The sequence below is a fragment of the Oncorhynchus clarkii genome, unplaced genomic scaffold, assembly GCF_045791955.1.
Source record: "Oncorhynchus clarkii lewisi isolate Uvic-CL-2024 unplaced genomic scaffold, UVic_Ocla_1.0 unplaced_contig_11936_pilon_pilon, whole genome shotgun sequence".
NCBI lineage: Eukaryota > Metazoa > Chordata > Actinopteri > Salmoniformes > Salmonidae > Oncorhynchus > Oncorhynchus clarkii.
Genome location: NW_027261146.1, coordinates 3,435 through 22,706, shown reverse-complemented (window position 1 = coordinate 22,706; position 19,272 = coordinate 3,435). Strand labels below are relative to the sequence as shown.

The following is a 19,272-nucleotide window of genomic DNA, read 5'->3' as shown; positions in this document are numbered from 1 at the left end:
GAGGCCTGATTTGACAGAAGGAATGGGTTGAGACGTGTTTAACGTGAGAATGAGTAAACTACGAGGCCTGATTTGACAGAAGGAATGAGTTGAGACGTGTTTAACGTGAGAATGAGTAAACTACGAGGCTGGATTTGAGAAAAGGAATGCAGGTCATTAAGAAGGCAGAACATGAACTGGTTCCACGACGCTCCGTTGATAAGAGCATCACGACACGAGAGGTTCAATTCCCGCTGGGCACACCCAGACAACAGAACCCCTGACCGTCGCTTTGGAAAGAAGCATCTGCTATGTGCCTTATGATTATTATTAATAATATTATTAATCTGAACGGAACGAGTGTCAAGACAGAAGTGTACAGTTGAGTGTATGTATTAACACAAGGACAGGAAGAACACACCAGACTGGGGGGGGGGGGGGGGGGGGGTGTGAGCGCAGAGTATTGTGTGTTTGTCCCAAATGGCACCCTATTCCCTTTAGAGTGCACTACTTTTGACCAGAGCCAATAGGGTTCTGGTGAAAAGTAGTGCACTATTTAGGGAACAGGGGGCCATTCAGAACAAATACCAGTATGTGTGGAGCAATATGCTAGCCTAGTACATAGGAGACAGTTGTTACAGAGACAGGTGCCTGTCCCAATATGGTAGTTAGGAGACAGTTGTTACAGAGAATGGCCCTGTCCCAATATGGTAGTTAGGAGACAGTTTTTACAGAGAATGGCCCTGTCCCAATATGGTAGTTAGGAGACAGTTGTTACAGAGACAGGTGCCTGTCCCAATATGGTAGTTAGGAGACAGTTGTTACAGAGACAGGTGCTGCCCCAATATGGTAGTTAGGAGACAGTTGTTACAGAGACAGGTGCCTGTCCCAATATGGTAGCTAGGAGACAGTTGTTACAGAGACATGTGCCTGTCCCAATATGGTAGCTAGGAGACAGTTGTTACAGAGACATGTGCCTGTCCCAATATGGTAGCTAGGAGACAGTTGTTACAGAGAATGGCCCTGTCCCAATATGGTAGCTAGGAGACAGTTGTTACAGAGACAGGTGCCTGTCCCAATATGGTAGCTAGGAGACAGTTGTTACAGAGACAGGTGCCTGTCCCAATATGGTAGCTAGGAGACAGTTGTTACAGAGACAGGTGCCTGTCCCAATATGGTAGCTAGGAGACAGTTGTTACAGAGACATGTGCCCGTCCCAGTATGGTAGCTAGGAGACAGTTGTTACAGAGACAGGTCCCACTCCAACACTCCATAAAGGATGAAACATAAAAAGACACTACATAATAAATTAATAACAGTAGAAAAAACACAAATGGGACAGAAAAGGCAACACTGCTGGTTTACTCTCCTCTCTCTTCTTCTCTCCGCATCTTCTTCTCTCCGCATCTTCCTCTTCTTATCTCCCTCTTCTTCTTTTCTCCGAATCTTCTTCTCTCCGCATCTTCCTCTTCTTCTCTCCCTCTTCTTCTCTCCCTCTCTTCTTCTATCCCTCTCTTCTTCTATCCCTCTCTTCTTCTATCCCTCTCTTCTTCTCTCCCTCTCTTCTTCTCTCCCTCTCTTCTTCTCTCCCTCTCGTAGTACTCCAGTCTACCTTCCGTCTCTCTCTCTCCCTCCCTCCCATCTCTCCTTCCTTCCTTGCCATCTCTCTCCTTCCTTCCTTCCTTCCTTCCTTCCTTCCTTCCTTCCTTCCTTCCTTCCTTCCTTCCTTCCTTCCTTCCTTCCTTCCTTCCTTCCTTCCTTCGCCATCTCCCTCTCCTTCCTTCTCCCTCTCCCACTCCTTTCTTCCCTCTCCTCTATCTTCTTCCTTCAATCCCTCTCTCTCTGGTTGGGTCTAGAAGTCAGTGAACTCCTTGGCACACTGTTCACTGATGGAGACTCTGATCTCCTCCTCTTCGTACTCCTCAAAGTTGCTGGTGTCACCTGGGCCTTTGAACTTAGGAACGAACGGGGCCTCCACCTACACACACACACACACACACACACACACACACACACAGGAAGAGGAAAAATCTATCAAACAATCGTCGCATTTTACTAAACCAGATTCCTGTAAAATTATCATATTCAAACTTATCAAAACATTTGTTGACATGACATTCAGTTAGCTCTTACCCAGAGTGCCTTACGGGAGAAATGAGGGTTAAGGGCCTTGATCAAAGGGGATTTCTGTCATTTTGAGAAAGTTACCTGGAATTGTACTGTACACTACATATCAGTTAGACCCCTCACCTTTATCTGGTATACTGTACCCTACATATCAGTTAGACCTCTCACCTTTATCTGGTATACTGTACCCTACATATCAGTTAGACCCATCACCTTTATCTGGTATACTGTACCCTACATATCAGTTAGACCTCTCACATTTATCTGGTATACTGTACCCTACATATCAGTTAGACCTCTCACATTTATCTGGTATACTGTACCCTACATATCAGTTAGACCCCTCACCTTTATCTGGTATACTGTACCCTACATATCAGTTAGACCCATCACCTTTATCTGGTATACTGTACCCTACATATCAGTTAGACCTCTCACATTTATCTGGTATACTGTACCCTACATATCAGTTAGACCTCTCACCTTTATCTGGTATACTGTACCCTACATATCAGTTAGACCTCTCACCTTTATCTGGTATACTGTACCCTACATATCAGTTAGACCTCTCATCTTTATCTGGTATACTGTACCCTACATATCAGTTAGACCCCTCACCTTTCTCTGGTATACTGTACCCTACATATCAGTTAGACCCCACCTCTCACCTTTCTCTGGTATACTGTACCCTACATATCAGTTAGACCCCTCACCTTTATCTGGTATACTGTATCCTACATATCAGTTAGACCCCTCACCTTTATCTGGTATACTGTACCCTACATATCAGTTAGACCTCTCACCTCTCACCTTTCTCTGGTATACTGTACCCTACATATCAGTTAGACCCCTCACCTTTATCTGGTATTCTGTACCCTACATATCAGTTAGACCTCTCACCTTTATCTGGTATACTGTACCCTACATATCAGTTAGACCTCTCACCTTTATCTGGTATACTGTACCCTACATATCAGTTAGACCTCTCACCTTTCTCTGGTATACTGTAACCTACATATCAGTTAGACCCCTCACCTTTCTCTGGTATACTATACCCTACATATCAGTTAGACCCCTCCTCTCACCTTTCTCTATTATACTGTACCCTACATATCAGTTAGACCTCTCACCTCTCACCTTTCTCTGGTATACTGTACCCTACATATCAGTTAGACCCCTCACCTTTATCTGGTATACTGTACCCTACATATCAGTTAGACCTCTCACCTTTATCTGGTATACTGTACCCTACATATCAGTTAGACCTCTCACCTTTCTCTGGTATACTGTACCCTACATATCAGTTAGACCTCTCACCTTTATCTGGTATACTGTACCCTACATATCAGTTAGACCCCTCACCTTTATCTGGTATACTGTACCCTACATATCAGTTAGACCCCTCACCTTTATCTGGTATACTGTACCCTACATATCAGTTAGACCTCTCACCTCTCACCTTTATCTGGTATACTGTACCCTACATATCAGTTAGACCTCTCACCTTTATCTGGTATACTGTACCCTACATATCAGTTAGACCCCTCACCTGTATCTGGTATACTGTACCCTACATATCAGTTAGACCTCTCACCTTTATCTGGTATACTGTACCCTACATATCAGTTAGACCCCTCACCTTTCTCTGGTATACTGTACCCTACATATCAGTTAGACCTCTCACCTTTATCTGGTATACTGTACCCTACATATCAGTTAGACCCCTCACCTTTATCTGGTATACTGTACCCTACATATCAGTTAGACCTCTCACCTTTATCTGGTATACTGTACCCTACATATCAGTTAGACCTCTCACCTTTCTCTGGTATACTGTACCCTACATATCAGTTAGACCTGTCACCTTTATCTGGTATACTGTACCCTACATATCAGTTAGACCCCTCACCTTTATCTGGTATACTGTACCCTACATATCAGTTAGACCCCACCTCTCACCTTTCTCTGGTATACTGTACCCTACATATCAGTTAGACCTCTCACCTTTATCTGGTATACTGTACCCTACATATCAGTTAGACCTCTCACATTTATCTGGTATACTGTACCCTACATATCAGTTAGACCCCTCACCTTTCTCTGGTATACTGTACCCTACATATCAGTTAGACCCCTCACCTTTATCTGGTATACTGTACCCTACATATCAGTTAGACCTCTCACCTTTATCTGGTATACTGTACCCTACATATCAGTTAGACCCCTCACCTTTCTCTGGTATACTGTACCCTACATATCAGTTAGACCCCACCTCTCACCTTTCTCTGGTATACTGTACCCTACATATCAGTTAGACCTCTCACCTCTCACCTTTCTCTGGTATACTGTACCCTACATATCAATTAGACCCCTCACCTTTATCTGGTATACTGTACCCTACATATCAGTTAGACCCCTCACCTTTATCTGGTATACTGTACCCTACATATCAGTTAGACCTCTCACCCCTCACCTTTCTCTGGTATACTGTACCCTACATATCAGTTAGACCCCTCACCTTTATCTGGTATTCTGTACCCTACATATCAGTTAGACCTCTCACCTTTATCTGGTATACTGTACCCTACATATCAGTTAGACCTCTCACCTTTATCTGGTATACTGTACCCTACATATCAGTTAGACCTCTCACCTTTCTCTGGTATACTGTACCCTACATATCAGTTAGACCTCTCACCTTTATCTGGTATACTGTACCCTACATATCAGTTAGACCTCTCACCTTTCTCTGGTATACTGTAACCTACATATCAGTTAGACCCCTCACCTTTCTCTGGTATACTGTACCCTACATATCAGTTAGACCCCACCTCTCACCTTTCTCTGGTATACTATACCCTACATATCAGTTAGACCCCTCCTCTCACCTTTCTCTATTATACTGTACCCTACATATCAGTTAGACCTCTCACCTCTCACCTTTCTCTGGTATACTGTACCCTACATATCAGTTAGACCTCTCACCTTTATCTGGTATACTGTACCCTACATATCAGTTAGACCTCTCACCTTTATCTGGTATACTGTACCCTACATATCAGTTAGACCTCTCACCTTTATCTGGTATACTGTACCCTACATATCAGTTAGACCTCTTACCTTTCTCTGGTATACTGTACCCTACATATCAGTTAGACCTGTCACCTTTATCTGGTATACTGTACCCTACATATCAGTTAGACCCCTCACCTTTATCTGGTATACTGTACCCTACATATCAGTTAGACCCCACCTCTCACCTTTATCTGGTATACTGTACCCTACATATCAGTTAGACCCCCCCACCTCTCACCTTTATCTGGTATACTGTACCCTACATATCGGTTAGACCTCTCACCTTTATCTGGTATACTGTACCCTACATATCAGTTAGACCTCTCACATTTATCTGGTATACTGTACACTACATATCAGTTAGACCCCTCCTCTCACCTTTCTCTGGTATACTGTACCCTACATATCAGTTAGACCTCTCACCTTTATCTGGTATACTGTACCCTACATATCAGTTAGACCCCTCACCTTTCTCTGGTATACTGTACCCTACATATCAGTTAGACCCCACCTCTCACCTTTATCTGGTATACTGTACCCTACATATCAGTTAGACCCCCCCACCTCTCACCTTTCTCTGGTATACTGTACCCTACATATCAGTTAGACCTCTCACCTTTATCTGGTATACTGTACCCTACATATCAGTTAGACCCCTCACCTTTCTCTGGTATACTGTACCCTACATATCAGTTAGACCTCTCACCTTTATCTGGTATACTGTACCCTACATATCAGTTAGACCTCTCACCTTTATCTGGTATACTGTACCCTACATATCAGTTAGACCTCTCACCTTTATCTGGTATACTGTACCCTACATATCAGTTAGACCTGTCACCTTTATCTGGTATACTGTACCCTACATATCAGTTAGACCCCTCACCTTTATCTGGTATACTGTACCCTACATATCAGTTAGACCCCCCCACCTCTCACCTTTATCTGGTATACTGTACCCTACATATCAGTTAGACCCCCCCACCTCTCACCTTTATCTGGTATACTGTACCCTACATATCAGTTAGACCTCTCACCTTTATCTGGTATACTGTACCCTACATATCAGTTAGACCTCTCACATTTATCTGGTATACTGTACACTACATATCAGTTAGACCCCTCCTCTCACCTTTCTCTGGTATACTGTACCCTACATATCAGTTAGACCTCTCACCTTTATCTGGTATACTGTACCCTACATATCAGTTAGACCCCTCCTCTCACCTTTCTCTGGTATACTGTACCCTACATATCAGTTAGACCTCTCACCTTTATCTGGTATACTGTACCCTACATATCAGTTAGACCCCTCCTCTCACCTTTCTCTGGTATACTGTACCCTACTAATCAGTTAGACCCCTCACTTTTCTCTGGTATACTGTACCCTACATATCAGTTAGACCTCTCACCTTTATCTGGTATACTGTACCCTACATATCAGTTAGACCCCTCCTCTCACCTGTCTCTGGTATACTGTACCCTACATATCAGTTAGACCTCTCACCTTTCTCTGGTATACTGTACCCTACATATCAGTTAGACCTCTCACCTTTCTCTGGTATACTGTACCCTACATATCAGTTAGACCTCTCACCTTTATCTGGTATACTGTACCCTACATATCAGTTAGACCTCTCACCTTTCTCTGGTATACTGTAACCTACATATCAGTTAGACCCCTCACCTTTCTCTGGTATACTGTACCCTACATATCAGTTAGACCCCACCTCTCACCTTTCTCTGGTATACTATACCCTACATATCAGTTAGACCCCTCCTCTCACCTTTCTCTATTATACTGTACCCTACATATCAGTTAGACCTCTCACCTCTCACCTTTCTCTGGTATACTGTACCCTACATATCAGTTAGACCTCTCACCTTTATCTGGTATACTGTACCCTACATATCAGTTAGACCTCTCACCTTTATCTGGTATACTGTACCCTACATATCAGTTAGACCTCTCACCTTTATCTGGTATACTGTACCCTACATATCAGTTAGACCTCTTACCTTTCTCTGGTATACTGTACCCTACATATCAGTTAGACCTGTCACCTTTATCTGGTATACTGTACCCTACATATCAGTTAGACCCCTCACCTTTATCTGGTATACTGTACCCTACATAGCAGTTAGACCCCCCCACCTCTCACCTTTATCTGGTATACTGTACCCTACATATCAGTTAGACCCCCCCACCTCTCACCTTTATCTGGTATACTGTACCCTACATATCAGTTAGACCTCTCACCTTTATCTGGTATACTGTACCCTACATATCAGTTAGACCTCTCACATTTATCTGGTATACTGTACACTACATATCAGTTAGACCCCTCCTCTCACCTTTCTCTGGTATACTGTACCCTACATATCAGTTAGACCTCTCACCTTTATCTGGTATACTGTACCCTACATATCAGTTAGACCCCTCCTCTCACCTTTCTCTGGTATACTGTACCCTACATATCAGTTAGACCTCTCACCTTTATCTGGTATACTGTACCCTACATATCAGTTAGACCCCTCCTCTCACCTTTCTCTGGTATACTGTACCCTACTAATCAGTTAGACCCCTCACTTTTCTCTGGTATACTGTACCCTACATATCAGTTAGACCTCTCACCTTTATCTGGTATACTGTACCCTACATATCAGTTAGACCCCTCCTCTCACCTGTCTCTGGTATACTGTACCCTACATATCAGTTAGACCTCTCACCTTTCTCTGGTATACTGTACCCTACATATCAGTTAGACCTCTCACCTTTATCTGGTATACTGTACCCTACATATCAGTTAGACCCCACCTCTCACCTTTCTCTGGTATACTGTACCCTACATATCAGTTAGACCTCTCACCTTTATCTGGTATACTGTACCCTACATATCAGTTAGACCCCTCACCTTTCTCTGGTATACTGTACCCTACATATCAGTTAGACCTCTCACCTTTATCTGGTATACTGTACCCTACATATCAGTTAGACCTCTCACCTTTATCTGGTATACTGTACCCTACATATCAGTTAGACCTCTCACCTTTATCTGGTATACTGTACCCTACATATCAGTTAGACCTCTTACCTTTCTCTGGTATACTGTACCCTACATATCAGTTAGACCTGTCACCTTTATCTGGTATACTGTACCCTACATATCAGTTAGACCCCTCACCTTTATCTGGTATACTGTACCCTACATATCAGTTAGACCCCCCCACCTCTCACCTTTATCTGGTATACTGTACCCTACATATCAGTTAGACCCCCCCACCTCTCACCTTTATCTGGTATACTGTACCCTACATATCAGTTAGACCTCTCACCTTTATCTGGTATACTGTACCCTACATATCAGTTAGACCTCTCACATTTATCTGGTATACTGTACACTACATATCAGTTAGACCCCTCCTCTCACCTTTCTCTGGTATACTGTACCCTACATATCAGTTAGACCTCTCACCTTTATCTGGTATACTGTACCCTACATATCAGTTAGACCCCTCCTCTCACCTTTCTCTGGTATACTGTACCCTACATATCAGTTAGACCTCTCACCTTTGTCTGGTATACTGTACCCTACATATCAGTTAGACCCCTCCTCTCACCTTTCTCTGGTATACTGTACCCTACTAATCAGTTAGACCCCTCACTTTTCTCTGGTATACTGTACCCTACATATCAGTTAGACCTCTCACCTTTATCTGGTATACTGTACCCTACATATCAGTTAGACCCCTCCTCTCACCTGTCTCTGGTATACTGTACCCTACATATCAGTTAGACCTCTCACCTTTCTCTGGTATACTGTACCCTACATATCAGTTAGACCTCTCACCTTTCTCTGGTATACTGTACCCTACATATCAGTTAGACCTCTCACCTTTATCTGGTATACTGTACCCTACATATCAGTTAGACCTCTCACCTTTCTCTGGTATACTGTAACCTACATATCAGTTAGACCCCTCACCCTTCTCTGGTATACTGTACCCTACATATCAGTTAGACCCCACCTCTCACCTTTCTCTGGTATACTATACCCTACATATCAGTTAGACCCCTCCTCTCACCTTTCTCTATTATACTGTACCCTACATATCAGTTAGACCTCTCACCTCTCACCTTTCTCTGGTATACTGTACCCTACATATCAGTTAGACCTCTCACCTTTATCTGGTATACTGTACCCTACATATCAGTTAGACCTCTCACCTTTATCTGGTATACTGTACCCTACATATCAGTTAGACCTCTCACCTTTATCTGGTATACTGTACCCTACATATCAGTTAGACCTCTTACCTTTCTCTGGTATACTGTACCCTACATATCAGTTAGACCTGTCACCTTTATCTGGTATACTGTACCCTACATATCAGTTAGACCCCTCACCTTTATCTGGTATACTGCACCCTACATATCAGTTAGACCCCACCTCTCACCTTTATCTGGTATACTGTACCCTACATATCAGTTAGACCCCCCCACCTCTCACCTTTATCTGGTATACTGTACCCTACATATCAGTTAGACCTCTCACCTTTATCTGGTATACTGTACCCTACATATCAGTTAGACCTCTCACATTTATCTGGTATACTGTACACTACATATCAGTTAGACCCCTCCTCTCACCTTTCTCTGGTATACTGTACCCTACATATCAGTTAGACCTCTCACCTTTATCTGGTATACTGTACCCTACATATCAGTTAGACCCCACCTCTCACCTTTCTCTGGTATACTGTACCCTACATATCAGTTAGACCTCTCACCTTTATCTGGTATACTGTACCCTACATATCAGTTAGACCCCTCACCTTTCTCTGGTATACTGTACCCTACATATCAGTTAGACCTCTCACCTTTATCTGGTATACTGTACCCTACATATCAGTTAGACCTCTCACCTTTATCTGGTATACTGTACCCTACATATCAGTTAGACCTCTCACCTTTATCTGGTATACTGTACCCTACATATCAGTTAGACCTCTTACCTTTCTCTGGTATACTGTACCCTACATATCAGTTAGACCTGTCACCTTTATCTGGTATACTGTACCCTACATATCAGTTAGACCCCTCACCTTTATCTGGTATACTGTACCCTACATATCAGTTAGACCCCCCCACCTCTCACCTTTATCTGGTATACTGTACCCTACATATCAGTTAGACCCCCCCACCTCTCACCTTTATCTGGTATACTGTACCCTACATATCAGTTAGACCTCTCACCTTTATCTGGTATACTGTACCCTACATATCAGTTAGACCTCTCACATTTATCTGGTATACTGTACACTACATATCAGTTAGACCCCTCCTCTCACCTTTCTCTGGTATACTGTACCCTACATATCAGTTAGACCTCTCACCTTTATCTGGTATACTGTACCCTACATATCAGTTAGACCCCTCCTCTCACCTTTCTCTGGTATACTGTACCCTACATATCAGTTAGACCTCTCACCTTTATCTGGTATACTGTACCCTACATATCAGTTAGACCCCTCCTCTCACCTTTCTCTGGTATACTGTACCCTACTAATCAGTTAGACCCCTCACTTTTCTCTGGTATACTGTACCCTACATATCAGTTAGACCTCTCACCTTTATCTGGTATACTGTACCCTACATATCAGTTAGACCCCTCCTCTCACCTGTCTCTGGTATACTGTACCCTACATATCAGTTAGACCCCTCCTCTCACCTTTCTCTGGTATACTGTACCCTACATATCAGTTAGACCTCTCACCTTTATCTGGTATACTGTACCCTACATATCAGTTAGACCTCTCACCTTTATCTGGTATACTGTACCCTACATATCAGTTAGACCCCTCCTCTCACCTTTCTCTGGTATACTGTACCCTACATATCAGTTAGACCTCTCACCTCTCACCTTTCTCTGGTATACTGTACCCTACATATCAGTTAGACCCCTCACCTTTATCTGGTATTCTGTACCCTACATATCAGTTAGACCTCTCACCTTTATCTGGTATACTGTACCCTACATATCAGTTAGACCTCTCACCTTTATCTGGTATACTGTACCCTACATATCAGTTAGACCTCTCACCTTTCTGTGGTATACTGTAACCTACATATCAGTTAGACCCCTCACCTTTCTCTGGTATACTATACCCTACATATCAGTTAGACCCCTCCTCTCACCTTTCTCTATTATACTGTACCCTACATATCAGTTAGACCTCTCACCTCTCACCTTTCTCTGGTATACTGTACCCTACATTTTAGTTAGACCCCTCACCTTTATCTGGTATACTGTACCCTACATATCAGTTAGACCTCTCACCTTTATCTGGTATACTGTACCCTACATATCAGTTAGACCTCTCACCTTTATCTGGTATACTGTACCCTACATATCAGTTAGACCTCTCACCTTTCTCTGGTATACTGTACCCTACATATCAGTTAGACCTCTCACCTTTATCTGGTATACTGTACCCTACATATCAGTTAGACCCTCACCTTTATCTGGTATACTGTACCCTACATATCAGTTAGACCCCTCACCTTTATCTGGTATACTGTACCCTACATATCAGTTAGACCTCTCACCTCTCACCTTTCTCTGGTATACTGTACCCTACATATCAGTTAGACCTCTCACCTTTATCTGGTATACTGTACCCTACATATCAGTTAGACCCCTCACCTGTATCTGGTATACTGTACCCTACATATCAGTTAGACCTCTCACCTTTATCTGGTATACTGTACCCTACATATCAGTTAGACCCCTCACCTTTATCTGGTATACTGTACCCTACATATCAGTTAGACCTCTCACCTTTATCTGGTATACTGTACCCTACATATCAGTTAGACCTCTCACATTTATCTGGTATACTGTACACTACATATCAGTTAGACCCCTCCTCTCACCTTTCTCTGGTATACTGTACCCTACATATCAGTTAGACCTCTCACCTTTATCTGGTATACTGTACCCTACATATCAGTTAGACCCCTCCTCTCACCTTTCTCTGGTATACTGTACCCTACATATCAGTTAGACCTCTCACCTTTATCTGGTATACTGTACCCTACATATCAGTTAGACCCCTCCTCTCACCTTTCTCTGGTATACTGTACCCTACTAATCAGTTAGACCCCTCACTTTTCTCTGGTATACTGTACCCTACATATCAGTTAGACCTCTGACCTTTATCTGGTATACTGTACCCTACATATCAGTTAGACCCCTCCTCTCACCTGTCTCTGGTATACTGTACCCTACATATCAGTTAGACCCCTCCTCTCACCTTTCTCTGGTATACTGTACCCTACATATCAGTTAGACCTCTCACCTTTATCTGGTATACTGTACCCTACATATCAGTTAGACCCCTCACCTTTATCTGGTATACTGTACCCTACATATCAGTTAGACCTCTCACCTTTATCTGGTATACTGTACCCTACATATCAGTTAGACCCCTCACCTTTATCTGGTATACTGTACCCTACATATCAGTTAGACCCCTCCTCTCACCTTTCTCTGGTATACTGTACCCTACATATCAGTTAGACCTCTCACCTTTCTCTGGTATACTGTACCCTACATATCAGTTAGACCTCTCACCTTTATCTGGTATACTGTACCCTACATATCAGTTAGACCCCTCCTCTCACCTTTCTCTGGTATACTGTACCCTACATATCAGTTAGACCTCTCACCTTTATCTGGTATACTGTACCCTACATATCAGTTAGACCTCTCACCTTTATCTGGTATACTGTACCCTACATATCAGTTAGACCCCTCCTCTCACCTTTCTCTGGTATACTGTACCCTACATATCAGTTAGACCCCTCCTCTCGCCTTTCTCTGGTATACTGTACCCTACATATCAGTTAGACCTCTCACCTTTATCTGGTATACTGTACCCTACATATCAGTTAGACCTCTCACCTTTATCTGGTATACTGTACCCTACATATCAGTTAGACCCCTCACCTTTATCTGGTATACTGTACCCTACATATCAGTTAGACCTCTCACCTTTCTCTGGTATACTGTACCCTACATATCAGTTAGACCCATCACCTTTATCTGGTATACTGTACCCTACATATCAGTTAGACCTCTCACATGTATCTGGTATACTGTACCCTACATATCAGTTAGACCTCTCACATTTATCTGGTATACTGTACCCTACATATCAGTTAGACCCCTCACCTTTATCTGGTATACTGTACCCTACATATCAGTTAGACCCATCACCTTTATCTGGTATACTGTACCCTACATATCAGTTAGACCTCTCACATTTATCTGGTATACTGTACCCTACATATCAGTTAGACCTCTCACCTTTATCTGGTATACTGTACCCTACATATCAGTTAGACCTCTCACCTTTATCTGGTATACTGTACCCTACATATCAGTTAGACCTCTCATCTTTATCTGGTATACTGTACCCTACATATCAGTTAGACCCCTCACCTTTCTCTGGTATACTGTACCCTACATATCAGTTAGACCCCACCTCTCACCTTTCTCTGGTATACTGTACCCTACATATCAGTTAGACCTCTCACCTCTCACCTTTCTCTGGTATACTGTACCCTACATATCAGTTAGACCCCTCACCTTTATCTGGTATACTGTATCCTACATATCAGTTAGACCCCTCACCTTTATCTGGTATACTGTACCCTACATATCAGTTAGACCTCTCACCTCTCACCTTTCTCTGGTATACTGTACCCTACATATCAGTTAGACCCCTCACCTTTATCTGGTATTCTGTACCCTACATATCAGTTAGACCTCTCACCTTTATCTGGTATACTGTACCCTACATATCAGTTAGACCTCTCACCTTTATCTGGTATACTGTACCCTACATATCAGTTAGACCTCTCACCTTTCTCTGGTATACTGTAACCTACATATCAGTTAGACCCCTCACCTTTCTCTGGTATACTATACCCTACATATCAGTTAGACCCCTCCTCTCACCTTTCTCTATTATACTGTACCCTACATATCAGTTAGACCTCTCACCTCTCACCTTTCTCTGGTATACTGTACCCTACATTTTAGTTAGACCCCTCACCTTTATCTGGTATACTGTACCCTACATATCAGTTAGACCTCTCACCTTTATCTGGTATACTGTACCCTACATATCAGTTAGACCTCTCACCTTTATCTGGTATACTGTACCCTACATATCAGTTAGACCTCTCACCTTTCTCTGGTATACTGTACCCTACATATCAGTTAGACCTCTCACCTTTATCTGGTATACTGTACCCTACATATCAGTTAGACCCTCACCTTTATCTGGTATACTGTACCCTACATATCAGTTAGACCCCTCACCTTTATCTGGTATACTGTACCCTACATATCAGTTAGACCTCTCACCTCTCACCTTTCTCTGGTATACTGTACCCTACATATCAGTTAGACCTCTCACCTTTATCTGGTATACTGTACCCTACATATCAGTTAGACCCCTCACCTGTATCTGGTATACTGTACCCTACATATCAGTTAGACCTCTCACCTTTATCTGGTATACTGTACCCTACATATCAGTTAGACCCCTCACCTTTATCTGGTATACTGTACCCTACATATCAGTTAGACCTCTCACCTTTATCTGGTATACTGTACCCTACATATCAGTTAGACCTCTCACCTTTCTCTGGTATACTGTACCCTACATATCAGTTAGACCTGTCACCTTTATCTGGTATACTGTACCCTACATATCAGTTAGACCCCTCACCTTTATCTGGTATACTGTACCCTACATATCAGTTAGACCCCACCTCTCACCTTTCTCTGGTATACTGTACCCTACATATCAGTTAGACCTCTCACCTTTATCTGGTATACTGTACCCTACATATCAGTTAGACCTCTCACATTTATCTGGTATACTGTACCCTACATATCAGTTAGACCCCTCACCTTTCTCTGGTATACTGTACCCTACATATCAGTTAGACCCCTCACCTTTATCTGGTATACTGTACCCTACATATCAGTTAGACCTCTCACCTTTATCTGGTATACTGTACCCTACATATCAGTTAGACCCCTCACCTTTCTCTGGTATACTGTACCCTACATATCAGTTAGACCCCACCTCTCACCTTTCTCTGGTATACTGTACCCTACATATCAGTTAGACCTCTCACCTCTCACCTTTCTCTGGTATACTGTACCCTACATATCAGTTAGACCCCTCACCTTTATCTGGTATACTGTACCCTACATATCAGTTAGACCCCTCACCTTTATCTGGTATACTGTACCCTACATATCAGTTAGACCTCTCACCTCTCACCTTTCTCTGGTATACTGTACCCTACATATCAGTTAGACCCCTCACCTTTATCTGGTATTCTGTACCCTACATATCAGTTAGACCTCTCACCTTTATCTGGTATACTGTACCCTACATATCAGTTAGACCTCTCACCTTTATCTGGTATACTGTACCCTACATATCAGTTAGACCTCTCACCTTTCTCTGGTATACTGTACCCTACATATCAGTTAGACCTCTCACCTTTATCTGGTATACTGTACCCTACATATCAGTTAGACCTCTCACCTTTCTCTGGTATACTGTAACCTACATATCAGTTAGACCCCTCACCTTTCTCTGGTATACTGTACCCTACATATCAGTTAGACCCCACCTCTCACCTTTCTCTGGTATACTATACCCTACATATCAGTTAGACCCCTCCTCTCACCTTTCTCTATTATACTGTACCCTACATATCAGTTAGACCTCTCACCTCTCACCTTTCTCTGGTATACTGTACCCTACATATCAGTTAGACCCCTCACCTTTATCTGGTATACTGTACCCTACATATCAGGTAGACCTCTCACCTTTATCTGGTATACTGTACCCTACATATCAGTTAGACCTCTCACCTTTATCTGGTATACTGTACCCTACATATCAGTTAGACCCCTCACCTTTCTCTGGTATACTGTACCCTACATATCAGTTAGACCTCTCACCTTTATCTGGTATACTGTACCCTAAATATCAGTTAGACCTCTCACCTTTATCTGGTATACTGTACCCTACATATCAGTTAGACCTGTCACCTTTATCTGGTATACTGTACCCTACATATCAGTTAGACCCCTCACCTTTATCTGGTATACTGTACCCTACATATCAGTTAGACCCCACCTCTCACCTTTATCTGGTATACTGTACCCTACATATCAGTTAGACCCCCCCACCTCTCACCTTTATCTGGTATACTGTACCCTACATATCAGTTAGACCTCTCACCTTTATCTGGTATACTGTACCCTACATATCAGTTAGACCTCTCACATTTATCTGGTATACTGTACACTACATATCAGTTAGACCCCTCCTCTCACCTTTCTCTGGTATACTGTACCCTACATATCAGTTAGACCTCTCACCTTTATCTGGTATACTGTACCCTACATATCAGTTAGACCCCTCCTCTCACCTTTCTCTGGTATACTGTACCCTACATATCAGTTAGACCTCTCACCTTTATCTGGTATACTGTACCCTACATATCAGTTAGACCCCTCCTCTCACCTTTCTCTGGTATACTGTACCCTACTAATCAGTTAGACCCCTCACTTTTCTCTGGTATACTGTACCCTACATATCAGTTAGACCTCTCACCTTTATCTGGTATACTGTACCCTACATATCAGTTAGACCCCTCCTCTCACCTTTCTCTGGTATACTGTACCCTACATATCAGTTAGACCTCTCACCTTTATCTGGTATACTGTACCCTACATATCAGTTAGACCTCTCACCTTTATCTGGTATACTGTACCCTACATATCAGTTAGACCCCTCCTCTCACCTTTCTCTGGTATACTGTACCCTACATATCAGTTAGACCCCTCCTCTCGCCTTTCTCTGGTATACTGTACCCTACATATCAGTTAGACCTCTCACCTTTCTCTGGTATACTGTACCCTACATATCAGTTAGACCTCTCACCTTTCTCTGGTATACTGTACCCTACATATCAGTTAGACCTCTCACCTTTATCTGGTATACTGTACCCTACATATCAGTTAGACCCCTCACCTTTATCTGGTATACTGTACCCTACATATCAGTTAGACCTCTCACCTTTATCTGGTATACTGTACCCTACATATCAGTTAGACCCCTCACCTTTATCTGGTATACTGTACCCTACATATCAGTTAGACCCCTCCTCTCACCTTTCTCTGGTATACTGTACCCTACATATCAGTTAGACCTCTCACCTTTCTCTGGTATACTGTACTCTACATATCAGTTAGACCTCTCACCTTTATCTGGTATACTGTACCCTACATATCAGTTAGACCCCTCCTCTCACCTTTCTCTGGTATACTGTACCCTACATATCAGTTAGACCTCTCACCTTTATCTGGTATACTGTACCCTACATATCAGTTAGACCTCTCACCTTTATCTGGTATACTGTACCCTACATATCAGTTAGACCCCTCCTCTCACCTTTCTCTGGTATACTGTACCCTACATATCAGTTAGACCCTTCCTCTCGCCTTTCTCTGGTATACTGTACCCTACATATCAGTTAGACCTCTCACCTTTATCTGGTATACTGTACCCTACATATCAGTTAGACCTCTCACCTTTATCTGGTATACTGTACCCTACATATCAGTTAGACCCCTCACCTTTATCTGGTATACTGTACCCTACATATCAGTTAGACCTCTCACCTTTATCTGGTATACTGTACCCTACATATCAGTTAGACCCCTCACCTTTATCTGGTATACTGTACCCTACATATCAGTTAGACCCCTCACCTTTCTCTGGTATACTGTACCCTACATATCAGTTAGACCCCTCACCTTTCTCTGGTATACTGTACCCTACATATCAGTTAGACCCCCCCACCTCTATCTGGTATACTGTACCCGACCCCTCACCTTTCTCTGGTATACTGTACCCTACATATCAGTTAGACCTCTCCTCTCACCTTTATCTGGTATACTGTACCCTACATATCAGTTAGACCTTTCACCTCTCACCTTTATCTGGTATACTGTACCCTACATATCAGTTAGACCTCTCCTCTCACCTTTATCTGGTATACTGTACCCTACATATCAGTTAGACCCCACCTCTCACCTTTCTCTGGTATACTGTACCCTACATATCAGTTAGACCCCACCTCTCACCTTTCTCTGGTATACTGCGATCCAATCAGTGGTGGCGAACCACTTGTGTCCCTTGATGTCGTTGACGCCGTTCTTCAGGTTGCCATAGCGCTTGGTCAGGTCCACCTGTAGTAGATTCCTCAACAGATCCTTCAGGTCAGAGCTGAAGTGGGAGGGAAAACGCACCTGGGGGAGGAGAGGAGAGGGGGAGGAGGAGTGGTGGTGTGGGAGAGTAGAGAAGGAGATGGAGGAGGAGAGGAGAGGGGGAGGGGTGGTGTGGGGGGAGTAGAGAAGGAGATGGGGGAGGAGGAGTGGTGATGTGGGAGAGGAGAGAAGGAGATGGGGGAGGAGAGGAGAGGGGGACGGGTGGTGTGGGGGGAGTAGAGAAGGAGATGGGGGAGGAGAGGAGAGGGGGAGGAGAGGAGGGGGGGAGGAGAGGAGAGGGGGAGGGGGAGTGGTGGTGTGGGAGAGTAGAGAAGGAGATGGGGGAGGAGAGGAGAGGGGGAGGAGGAGTGGTGGTTGTGGGGGGAGGAGAGGAGGGGGGAGGAGGAGTGGTGGTGTGGGAGAGTAGAGAAGGAGATGGGGGAGGAGAGGAGGGAAGAGAGGAGAGGGGGAATAGAGGTGGAAGGGAAGGGGGAGTGGAAGTGTGGGAGAGTAGAGAAGGAGATGGGGGAGGAGAGGAGGGAAGAGAGGAGAGGGGGAGGAGGAGTGGTGGTGTGGGAGAGTAGAGAAGGAGATGGGGGAGGAGAGGAGAGGGGGAGGAGGAGTGGTGGTGTGGGAGAGTAGAGAAGGAGATGGGGGAGGAGAGGAGAGGGGGAGGAGGAGTGGTGGTGTGGGAGAGTAGAGAAGGAGATGGGGG

The 19,272-nt window shown here is 43.5% G+C and overlaps 1 protein-coding gene across 1 annotated transcript; it reads right to left on the bottom strand.

The window, feature by feature from the left end:
• Window positions 1–1,745: 1,745 nt before the first annotated feature.
• LOC139405426 (cAMP-dependent protein kinase catalytic subunit alpha-like) lies at window positions 1,746–18,599 on the bottom strand (the record flags this gene model as incomplete). Its single annotated transcript, XM_071147753.1, has 2 exons — window positions 1,746–1,957; window positions 18,435–18,599. Coding segments are annotated over 2 exons (291 nt in total), but the record flags the coding sequence as incomplete, so codon positions are not given.
• Between the last annotated feature and the right edge of the window lie 673 nt (window positions 18,600–19,272).